The sequence below is a fragment of the Trichomycterus rosablanca genome, chromosome 8, assembly GCF_030014385.1.
Source record: "Trichomycterus rosablanca isolate fTriRos1 chromosome 8, fTriRos1.hap1, whole genome shotgun sequence".
Classification (NCBI taxonomy): Eukaryota; Metazoa; Chordata; class Actinopteri; order Siluriformes; family Trichomycteridae; genus Trichomycterus; species Trichomycterus rosablanca.
This window is the reverse complement of record NC_085995.1, coordinates 21120323-21132311: the sequence shown is the minus strand read 5'-3', so window position 1 is coordinate 21132311 and position 11989 is coordinate 21120323. Positions and strand designations below refer to the sequence as shown.

General features: G+C 36.1%; 2 protein-coding genes across 2 annotated transcripts; both read left to right on the top strand.

Annotated features, from left to right (window-relative positions):
* Positions 1-3939: 3939 nt before the first annotated feature.
* Positions 3940-6863, top strand: LOC134318967 (protein Wnt-8a-like). The gene is made up of 6 exons (XM_062999926.1): positions 3940-4032; positions 4157-4190; positions 4300-4438; positions 4620-4742; positions 4858-5000; positions 6216-6863. Exons 1-6 carry the CDS (start codon positions 3962-3964, stop codon positions 6777-6779), a joined length of 1074 nt encoding a protein of 357 aa, XP_062855996.1. The 5' UTR covers positions 3940-3961; the 3' UTR covers positions 6780-6863.
* A 1346-nt stretch (positions 6864-8209) lies between these two features.
* Positions 8210-10818, top strand: LOC134318966 (protein Wnt-8a-like). The gene is made up of 6 exons (XM_062999924.1): positions 8210-8277; positions 8395-8428; positions 8593-8731; positions 8826-8951; positions 9102-9244; positions 10237-10818. Exons 1-6 carry the CDS (start codon positions 8210-8212, stop codon positions 10792-10794), a joined length of 1068 nt encoding a protein of 355 aa, XP_062855994.1. The 3' UTR covers positions 10795-10818.
* Positions 10819-11989: the final 1171 nt, after the last annotated feature.

Genomic DNA, 11989 nt, shown 5'->3' with positions numbered 1-11989 from the left:
AAAAATAGGACAAAATAAAAGCTGAAACACTAAATCACTTGGTATCCTCGGTGCCAAAACGTGTTTTAAGTGTGGTGAAAAGGAATGGCATAATTACAAAGTGCTGCATGCCTGAAATGCAGGAATGGATGTTTATTAATAAATGAAATAAAGTTGACCAGACAAAACATGAAATATCTTAGGTTCATCCTGTCTGCAATGAAATAAAAGTCAAAGTAAATGTAAGTAACTCTGATTTGGGGTTGTACAAATGAACATCAGGTGATGATAAATCATTAACAGTAATAAACAATTGCAGTCTATTTTCAATTAAGAATATTTTCATATTTTGATTACTACAAAGTTGATGGTACCAGGTATATTGGTAATGTGCCAGCATATGTCTGCTTCAAGACTATTTGTAGAAATTTGCATGCACTACACATTGCCTGCATACGTGGTGCTTTGAGAAGATCAGCCAAATAAAAACACTCATTATATTCCAGAGCAACACGTCTAAGCAGACGTGTTGCTCTGGAATATAATGAGTGTTTTTATTGCTGCAGACACTCACTTGGTCGGACTAGGACAAGATTGCGTATTCATTTCACCCTACACCTTATGATTTGTTAACGAGGTGTGATCACTAACACCTTGTTCGCTTTGATGGCTGCATTCCATGCGATAGTTTAGTGAAGCGCGGTGAGCATGGCGTCAGGGCTTCAACCCCGGCTGTCTGGGTTCAAACCCTGCGCCAGTTCCACGACCTTTATCGTTGTTTATTACCTTACTTATCAGCTGCTCATGAATGCTGTCCTAAATTACTGTTCCAAGTCATGAACCCAACATACCAACAATGCTGCAGTAACCCAATAAACAACACACGTGTGCACATGTGTACTTATCACTGTAATACTCACTTACATGTTTGTGTATATCTTCAGCCAACTTGCAAGCTCAACTCCAGAACAGCAATGACACCAATTTGTAGATCTGATTAATTGCACCTGAGTTTTCCTGCTTGTGTGATCAAAATGGAAAATCTGTGCCACAAGGTAAGCATGGGTATGTTTTGTGGATTGCATTCTATAATTTGATGTTATTGCTCTTTCTTTACTGCACCACTTCAACCATTCCAAGTAGGGTGATCCAACTGAGGTTGAACTATTGTTTCTTAGTTTGCTGCCCCATAAATCCATTCAAATGATGATGGCTTGCTCGGCAAACTGGATGTAACAGTCCAAGGGGCATCAAAGATCTCGGTTTAACAGGTCTTTATGGTTTTTGACAAGTAGGTGTGGGAGTTTGGGTTTCAGCCTCACTGAGGGCTTGATGTCGCCGATAAACAATTATTGCGGATTATCCTCACTTGCACGTCCCACTATTGTCTGAAACGGGCTGAGCCGAGTGGCTCGAATTGCTCAACCATTGTCTGACCATCAGATCAATCTTACACTTAAAGGGATTTTGATTGGCACATGATTTGATTCGAGATTGGAGCCCGAAGTGTGGTTTCAACAATTAATCTCACCATGAGCACCTATATGAAATCACATTTCCATTGAAAATTAAGCTCAAAAGTCATCGAAAGTATTGATTTTTTGGTCATCTATGCATATTTAATTAAATCCCTAAAATAAAGAACTATCTTTATATATTTTTGAATATAGTTTGTTCACCTAAAACTATTATAAAACAGCAATTAACTTAATGATGAAAATAACCTAAATATGGTGCATGCATTGGCATGGAATTTACATCCATTAAATGTAAAAAAAAAAAAAAAGCAATAAATTATAGAGATACTATTACTATTCCAAGTCAATAATAATAATATGGTTTTAACTTTCCCGTCTGATTCGTTCCCAGGCTGTTCTATTAACACTCACATGGCAAAGTTGAATGATTTTATGACGTTTTTGTGAACCAAGAACAGTCCTTGCAATGCAGTTACCCTTACAATTACAGATCTTAAGGATAAAGTTGATTTCAGTGTAAAATAAAATAAAAGTTTGATAATCATCAAACATGCTGGTCAACTGGATTGCATATTGCATCTATTAAACAAGGCACAGTCCAAAGGCATATTCAATAAACACACATTAGCACTGCATAATTGGACATTATTTTTAATAGTTATGTTTCTTTATTTTGAAAGAGTACAGAAAAAAACAACAGCTGCTGTAAGTAATAAAAAATATTAATAAAGTTGAAAAATGCACAAATGCAAAATGCACAGTTTGCCAATCAACAACTTGTACACTGATCAACTAGACTACACATTATTATATAATATTTTATAATAATATAATATTATAATTAATTTATATAATATTATTATAATTATATAATATTATTTTTGTTGTTGCTGCTGCTGTTAGTAATAAAAAAATATTAATTAATTAGTTGTAGTCATAGTATGTCTAAAAAGTTAAAGGGCAGTATGGTCTTCTATGTCACATGCAAAATGCACAGTTTGCCAATCAACAACTTGTACACTGGTCAACTAGACTACACATCAGCTCCATTAAACAAAGTACACTCATTACACACATGAACGTGTGGAGCACTGCACATAGAAAAGTCCAATAAACACATGAACACAATGACGACTCCACATCTTTTAATTATGTGAGCTTTCTTTATTTTGCACTAGTACAGGAAAAAACAATAATATTATTTTTGTTGTTGCTGCTGTTGTTTTTAGTAATAGTAAAAAAAAATATTTTAAAAATTAGTTATAGTGTTAGTGTGTCCTAGTGTGTTTTAGATATTTTATTGCTTTACTCTGTATAATTATAAGATTATTAAATTACATTCTAAAGTTGAAAATGCTTCTGTTCGTCGAAACAATGTGGTGGCAATTGTTACTATTATTTTAAAAATAATAATAATAATTATTATTATTATTCTACAACTAATACAGAATAAAGAAACCTCACAGAATTCAAGCAATTAAAAGATGTGGAGTCCAGTCATTGTGTCCATGTGTTTATGTGCAGTGCTCCACACGTTCATGTGTGTAATGAGTGTACTTTGTTTAATTGAGGTGATGTGTAGTGTAGTTGACCAGTGTACAAGTTGTTGATTGGCAAACTGTGCATTTTGCATTTGACCTAGAATTATACTGGCCTTTAACTTTTTAGACATACTACTATGGTTTTTTTTTTCTGTACTAGTGCAAAATAAAGAAATTTCACATAATTCGAAGATGTGGAGACCAGTATAGTTCTAGGTCAAATGCAAAATGCACAGTTTGCCAATCAGCAACTTGTACACTGGTCAACTAGACTACACATCACCTCCATTAAACAAAATACACTCATTACACACATGAACGTGTGGAGCACTGCACATAAAGTCCAATAAACACATGAACACAATGACTGGACATCTTTGAATTCCTTGAATTCTGTGAGGTTTCTTTATTTTGTAGTAGCTGTATTAGATGTAGAATAGTAACAATAATAATAATTATTACTAAAATAATAGTAACAATTTCCATCACAGAAACATTTTCAACTATAGAATGTACTTTAATTATCTTATAATTATACAGAGTAAAACAATAAAATATCTAATATACACTAGGACACACTAACACTATAACTGCTTAGGATTATTTTTTTTTTTTTCAACAATACTATAATAATTACAATAATAATAATAATTGGAATATAACTTATAACATATAACTCATATAACACGTTCATGACAAGTTACTGTTAATTGTCACTTTGAAGTGGTGCGGTAGTGCTGTTTCCCATGTCCGAACAAATCGCCATCGAATCACCATATTTCACAGTGAAATGTCAAAACTGGGGAAAAGCCTGTCACTCAGAGCTGGCCACAGGTATAAATACTGGGAGCATTCGAGCCTGAAGCCATTACCTCTATCTGTCCGGATTACTCCTTCAGTATCTTCACCCTGGCTCACTGAAAAAGGGCAATTTGGAAAACCTAAGGGGAAGCGTTGGCATCAATGGACTCTTACAAACTCCTCGCATCTTTGGTCCTATCTCTGTGCTACCATGTCCTGTCTACAACAGCATGGTACAGTCGGATTAATTTATTACTTATTTATTTCTAAAACAACTGAAATGATCGAATTTGGAACACTTTACAAGTATATGAATGTTTCCATATCTAAACGTTGCTTTATTTTCTGTTTCTTTAGGTCAGTGAATAACTTCTTGATGACAGGACCGAAGGTATTAAAATTTTCATTGCTACATCAACTCATAACTGTTTGTTTTTAAACATTACACACTGGAAAATTTCTAAATATCTGACCATTTTATTTGTTTTCTTTCTTTATAGGCATATTTAACTTATGCAAGCAGTGTGCAGGCTGGCGCATTGCGCGGCATTGAGGAGTGCAAATACCAATTTGCATGGGACAGGTGGAACTGTCCAGAAAGCCAGTTACAGTTGTCTACACAAAAAGGACTGCGAAGTGGTAAGGACAAAAATATATATGCTATACCTGTACACCCCTGTACACATTTAAAATATTATGTAGCCAATGTTGACTCCGTTTGCGTATTTGCGTATTTACGCATTGTGTGCAATGGATGTAACTCACATGTGAGGACAAAAACTGTACATAAATTTAACAAACACTTTTGTTTTCATTACAGCAACCAAGGAAACAGCTTTTGTACATGCCATTAGTGCTGCTGGAGTGATGTACACACTGACCAAGAACTGCAGCATGGGGAATTTTGATCATTGCGGCTGTGATGACTCAAAGGCTGGTATAGGTAAGGACCAATATCACTGCAACACATATAACAGAGAATGATAATAATAATAAAAACAGCAGATGCATTTTATCCAGATGTGTTCTAATTAATCTGTTCATGCGTGTGTTTACAGGGGGTCGCGGTTGGATTTGGGGTGGCTGCAGTGATAATGTTGATTTTGGGGAGAACATCTCCAAGCAGTTTGTAGACGCCCTGGAAAACGGGCACGATTCCCGTGCTGCCGTCAACCTACATAATAACGAAGCTGGCAGACTTGTGAGTAGAAATTACATTAAATGCAGTATAATTTTATAATCAGAGCATATTTGATTGATATTATTGTACGTATTATTATTGTTTCTATTAGGACCTCAGTGATTATGCTAAATGTAAATCTAGGCTACGAATTGACCAAACTAAAACAAAAAAGCAAATATATTTATATTCATAATATCACTTATAAGAATATGTTACCTTATTCGCTTCATTACACTTTCCATTGTAAAAAGGTTAATTAAATTCTGGATTAGAGTCCGGGTAGCTTGTTAATTCCCACAAGAGCCATTCACTCCATCACAAACTTCATTACTTTCAAACAAAAACATGACAAATTGTCTTGCTAAATTTGGTAAAACACAAATTTTATTCAAAACATGACTAAGTGCTAAGCATAATGATTATGTAACCCAAAATCTATTTGTAAAATGAAGCATTTTGTCCTACAAGAGAAAAAAAGTATCATGGTCATGTCATAGGGGATCCTGGAGTGGTGCACTGGTGATCCTTGGTGAAAATACATTTTAGGGAGCTCATGATTTAGATTTTATCCTGTATATACAAATGACATGATTTCCATTAAAATTCAGTTCAATCCCAGGCTTCATACACACAAAAACATTAAATATTTTTTATATCATTTGTGTGTGTCTTTAAATCTTGTCAATACACATATACAGTAGATAGATAGATAGATAGATAGATAGATAGATAGATAGATAGATAGATAGATAGATAGATAGATAGATAGATAGATAGATAGATAGATAGATATACACATACTTATGTACATACATACATATAAACATATATAGTTATGATTTGAGCTAATCCTAATAACAAACCTTATTTAGTTTATGCACTGGTGGGTACCTGGTATATATATATATATATATATATATATATATATATAATATTACATATAGTATACACCAGTGCATAAACTAAATAAGGTTTGTTATTAGGATTAGCTCAAATCATAACTATATATGTTTATATTATTAGTTTATAATAGTTTTATTATAAACTATTTAAATAAACTTATTTAGTTTATGCACTGGTGGGTACCTGATATATATATATATATATATATATATATATATATATAATATTACATATAGTATACACCAGTGCATAAACTAAATAAGGTTTATTATTAGGATTAGCTCAAATCATAACTATATACTAACATTTTTTTTTTATTTGCATCATCAGGCTATCAAGGCGACGATGAAGAGAACATGCAAATGTCACGGCGTATCAGGAAGCTGCAGCATCCAAACGTGTTGGATGCAACTGTCCGACTTTAGAGAAGTTGGAAACTACCTGAAAATCAAATACGACCAGGCGCAGAAGCTAGAGCTGGACAAGCGGCGCATGCGCGCTGGGAACAGCGCTGACAATCGCGGCGCAATCGCCGACACCTTCAGCAGCATCGCCCGCACCGAGCTCGTCCATCTAGAGGATTCTCCCAACTACTGCGCTAAAAACCTGAGCCTCGGACTGCACGGAACTGAGGGCAGAGAGTGTCTACAGAGTGGCAAGAATCTGTCGCAGTGGGAAAAGAGAAGCTGCAGAAGGTTGTGCCATGAATGCGGACTTAAAGTGGAGGAGAAAAGAATAGAAATCGTGAGCAGCTGTAATTGTAAGTTTCACTGGTGCTGCACGGTGAAATGCGAAAAGTGCACACAAGTGGTGACCAAATACTTTTGCGCAAAAAGAAATAAGGGCAGTCGGTCGCATAACGGTTCAAGAAGAAGGCAACGTGTGCGCAATTAATCCCTCCTGGGATTGGGGTTAATATTTATATAGTATAGTGTATATTTGTACATATTGACAATTTATGGACGATATTTTTTTTTTTTTAAACTGACAGAAAAAAACTGGTTGGGTAATTAATTTTCAGTACTTAAGTTCTTAATCTGCACTTTTATATCACTAATCTGGTTGCCTGCTTTAAAATCATTGTTCCATTACCACAAACAATTTTGTTTTGCTTACACATTTTACTTGACAATGTTTATTGCACATGAAAGTATATTGCTTATTTTAGTTCATTTTAATACATTTTTGATGTATGTAATATTTTGTACTCACAATAACATTAAATATTTTTATATAATTTGTCTGTGTCTTTAAATCTTTTCAATACACACATAGATAGATAGATAGATTAGATAGATTAGATAGATTAGATAGATAGATAGATAGATAGATAGATAGATAGATAGATAGATAGATAGATAGATAGATAGATAGATAGATAGATAGATACCTAACATAAATAGTTATAATCTGAGCTAATCTTAATAACAAACCTTCAACTGTTCTACTTATTTTTGCATAGATAGATAGATACTTACATATCTAACATATATAGTTATGATTTGAGCAAATCTTAATAACAAACCTTCAACTGTTTTACATGTTTTTGCATTGTGCACTGGTGGGTAATTTGTACCTATGTAGCTATTTTACCTACTTTGTAGTACCTACCTATTTTAGTTTTAGATAGATAGATAGATAGATAGATAGATAGATAGATAGATAGATAGATAGATAGATAGATAGATAGATAGATAGATAGATAGATAGATAGATAGATAGATAGATAGATAGATAGATAGATAGATAGATAGATAGATAGATAGATACTTACATACCTTCAACTGTTCTACTTGTTTTTGCATTATGCACTGGTGGGTAATTTGTATTTATGTAGCTATTTTTGTTTAACAGTTACATTTGCTGGCGTTATATAGTATACATGCAGTATGTAATGTTTACAGTAAAACTGCAAATTGCAACTATATTTTTGTGACAACCTCCTGCTAAAACTTCATAATCCTGACAAGCCTGCTCGGAGTTACACATGGTTGATTGAAGGGAAAGTGTATTGGCGTGTATGGTGTAAACCCTCACCAGGATCACTGGATTTAAGCATTAAATTCAATGATCACGTGCTGCTACCCGCAGAGAGAAAATAAACATGCCGATATTGATATGCTTTGAAGTTCATTGGAGGCGTTTCCTCCACTTGGATGCTTGGCAGCTGTGGGCCAATAGCGTGCCAGGGATTCTGAAACAAAAGGTGACCCCCCATCGACCCTGATGTGGATTGTATAAATTTCTTAAACGAGATTGAATTGAAACATCAGTTCCTCATAATTTGCTCTGCCAGTAGGAACTAGGTGACCTCTCTAAAAAAAATGACTTACTCGTATTTTTGGGCGTCTTTATTTTGTATTTATTACCAATTACTTCTAGGGCACACATGGTAAGAATAGAAATATAAAGCACTGCTTTAATTACTTACATAAATACCAATACAATTCATATTATATTGTTTATGGCATTACTAATATGATTTTTTTTCTCTTTTGTTTTGTTTTAGGGTTGTTAATAATTTGCTTATGACTGGACCTAAGGTATGTATTTTGTCTTTTACCTTACTATTTTACATAAGTTATTAAATCACATATTACTGTAATTTATAGCAACCATGCCATGATTGTGGTGGTACTTAATAATGTAAAAAAAAAAGCATTTTCTCTCAATATGTGTTAAAATAACTTTTGTTTTTCATCACCAGGCGTATTTAAGCTACACGAGTAGTGTTTTGGCTGGAGCACAGAGTGGAATGCAGGAGTGTAAGCACCAGTTTGCATGGGACAGGTGGAACTGCCCAGAGAGCAAATTTCATCTCTCAACTCACAAACGCCACAGGACTGGTATGATGTGAAAAATGCTGAATAATTTCATACCTTTCAGTTTTGAGAGTCAAACCAACAGTCAGTTTAACTTGATGTATGTGTTTTCCTGTAGCAACTAGAGAAGCGTCGTTTGTCCATGCAATCAGTGCAGCTGGAGTTATGTACACACTGACCAGAAACTGCAGCCTTGGGGATCTGGATAACTGTGGATGTGACCATTCCAGAAATGGCAAACTTGGTAAGAATAATACATATAAACTCAAGCTATTTATATTATAGATGCTTTACTTTTGACACAAACATTGGATACTGATGCAAGAACCAATCATAAAATGTTACTTGCTATAAAATTACAACAACCTAATCGATTTTCATAATTCCTTGACAGGGGGTCGTGGGTGGCTTTGGGGAGGATGTAGTGATAACGTAGATTTCGGAGAGAGGATATCCAAGCAATATGTGGACGCGTTTGAGACTGGACAAGACGCCCGAGCTGCTGTCAATCTTCATAATAACGCTGCAGGTCGCCTGGTAAGTTCTGGCTTGCTTTAATTTACTACTTACTAATGAACTAATTAAGTGTTATTATTAACAAGAAATAATACTCAAAAAAAGTTGTTCATGTACTTTGTATACAGCCATTTAATCCTATATACTATTAATATTTAGAGATGTGTTGGACGTTTAGGTTATACACAATCACATCCTATTTCACTACTTGAATACCACTTAAATGTGTTGGCACTTTAATTTGTGATTTATTGTACGGTTGTACAACATACCTTTGTTAGGTCTAGGGATACAATGTGCACAGTTTAAGAATCCACGAATAATGCAGCTTCAAATAGCAAACGTGGAACTGTACGTGTGTTATTTATTTAACAGATTAGATTCTGGATGATGCTATTGTTTTTTAAACCCAATTGTTACCCTTCAAACAGACTGATTAGAAAAGTAATAGAACAATCGAATATTAAAAATATAGTGATGAATGGAGGAGGTGGTTATGGAGGAGTGAAGGGGACTGTTGAGGTGAAGCTCAACTCCTAAAAAATGCATTGGCCATCAGATGGGACCACGGTTTATTCCAGATACCCTAGAGTTGGTTTTCTCTTCCAGAACTTTACGCACTGGATGTGGTTAAAGTACTAGAACCAAATATTAAAATATAGTGAAGAATAGGTGATTATGGAACTCCTGAAAATGCCTTGGCCATCAGATGGGACCACGGTTTATTCTAAATACCTTAGAGTTGGTTTTCTCTTCCAGAACTTTACGCACTGGATGTGGTTAAAGTAATAGAACCAAATATTAAAATATAGTGATGAAGGGAGGAGGTGGTTATGGAGGAGCGAAGGGGACTGTTGAGGTGAAGCTCAACTCCTAAAAATGTTTATTCTAAATATATTCGAGTTGCTTTTCACTTTTCAAACTTTACGCACGGGATGTGGCTAAAGTGGCCAGATTTACTTACATTTACACTTTAAATTTAGTGAGATCTAATGTTATCATTTGTGTTGCAGGCTGTAAAAGCAACCATGAAAAGGATTTGTCGATGCCATGGCATGTCCGAGAGCTGCGCAATGCAGACGTGCTGGATGCAGCTGTCCGAGTTCCGCGATGTGGGCAATTATCTGAAGGTGAAGCACGACCAGGCGCACAAGTTGGAGATGGACAAGCGACGCATGCGTGCTGGTAACAGCGCAGACAACCGCGGAGGCGCAATGGCAGACGCTTTGAGCAGCATCTCACGCTCCGACCTCATCTATCTGGAAGATTCTCCTGACTACTGCGCCAAAAACCTTAGCCTCGGATTGCACGGCACGGAGGGCAGGGAGTGCTTGCAGAGCGGAAAGAATCTGTCCCAGTGGGAGAAACACAGCTGCAGGAGGCTGTGCCATGAATGCGGACTGCGCGTTGAGGAGGTGCGCACTGAGATAGTGACCAGCTGCAACTGTAAGTTCCACTGGTGCTGCACGGTCAAGTGCGAGACCTGCACACAGGTTATAGTGAAATATGTGTGCGCACGGAGACACGGTGGTCACGGACATAACAGGCGCAAATTTCGAGGACCCAAATGACGCAAAAGACTTTTCTGCACTTTGTACATACAATATTACGTATATTTAATATTTTAATAAATTAATTCAGTAATACCTGTTGTGGTGATTTGTTTGATTTATATAGATTTATATATTATAATTAAGTGCACTGTATTGTACTTGATCTAGTAAGCTAGTAAAGCATCACAATGTTAATTTGAGGAATGTCCAATAAATAGTATTAAAGGTTCAGTTAGTATTACACTAAAGAGCCATCATGTGAATGAATGCAGTTGAGGGGATTAACGTGTACCAATTTGCACTTCGCCCTGGGCGTTGTTCATTCTGGGATTTAGAAGCTTTGATCTGCAGTAATGCTATGCATCTCATTGTGAAATAATCATAATGAGATTATTATGGTTCTTGTTAGATTATTATTACTTGCTTCTACACTCACTGACCATTTTATCACCTGGCTGTAGTCCATCTGTTTCTCTTTTTCTGCAGTGACACTGACATGATGGTGGTGTGTTAGGGTGTGTTATGCTGGTATGAGTTTTTAAATACCGTGTCCACTCGGTGTCCACTCTAACAGACACTCCTACCTAGTTGGTCCACCTTGTAGATGTAAAGTCAGAGACGATCGCTCATCTATTGCTGCTGTTTGAGTTGGTCATCTTCTAGACCTTCATCAGTGGTCACAGGACGCTGCCCACAGGGTGCTGTTGGCTAGATATCTTTGGTTGGTGGACTATTCTCAGTCTAGCAGTGACAGTGAGGTGTTTAAAAACTCCATCAGCGCTGCTGTGTCCGATCCACTCATACCAGCACAACACACACTAACACACCACCACCATGTCAGTGTCACTGCAGTGCTGAGAATCATCCACCACCTAAATAATACCTGCTCTGTGGTTGTCCTGGGAGAGTCCTGACCATTGAGGAGCTCATAAAATGGACAGTGAGTGTAGAAACAAGTAGGTGGTTTTAATGTTATGTAAGAGGATGAATTCCATATTAGAGGGGTGGGACGGTAGCCCAGTAGAGTGGGTGCCACACAGCAACATGGGTCCTGAGTTCAATTTTTCCTGCTGTTTAGGAGTTTTGCAAGTTTATCATTTCCAACAGCATGTAAAGGGTGGACTAGCTGCTCTAAATTGCCCAGAGCTGTGATCGAGTGAGTAATAGTAATAAGCCTGGAGCCAGGCACCAATCCTAGTGCAACCCTAACCAG

What these genes read in the sequence shown, in the direction of transcription:
- LOC134318967 (XM_062999926.1), top strand. Translation starts at nt 3,962, where the DNA reads ATGGACTCTTACAAACTCCTCGCATCTTTGGTCCTATCTCTGTGCTAC. An exon ending in GTCCTGTCTACAACAGCATG is followed by an intron (nt 4,033 to 4,156) that starts GTACAGTCGGAT and finishes CTGTTTCTTTAG; the next exon opens with GTCAGTGAATAACTTCTTGA. An exon ending in TGACTCAAAGGCTGGTATAG is followed by an intron (nt 4,743 to 4,857) that starts GTAAGGACCAAT and finishes GTGTGTTTACAG; the next exon opens with GGGGTCGCGGTTGGATTTGG.
- LOC134318966 (XM_062999924.1), top strand. Translation starts at nt 8,210, where the DNA reads ATGACTTACTCGTATTTTTGGGCGTCTTTATTTTGTATTTATTACCAA. An exon ending in TTACTTCTAGGGCACACATG is followed by an intron (nt 8,278 to 8,394) that starts GTAAGAATAGAA and finishes GTTTTGTTTTAG; the next exon opens with GGTTGTTAATAATTTGCTTA. An exon ending in TGCTTATGACTGGACCTAAG is followed by an intron (nt 8,429 to 8,592) that starts GTATGTATTTTG and finishes TTTCATCACCAG; the next exon opens with GCGTATTTAAGCTACACGAG.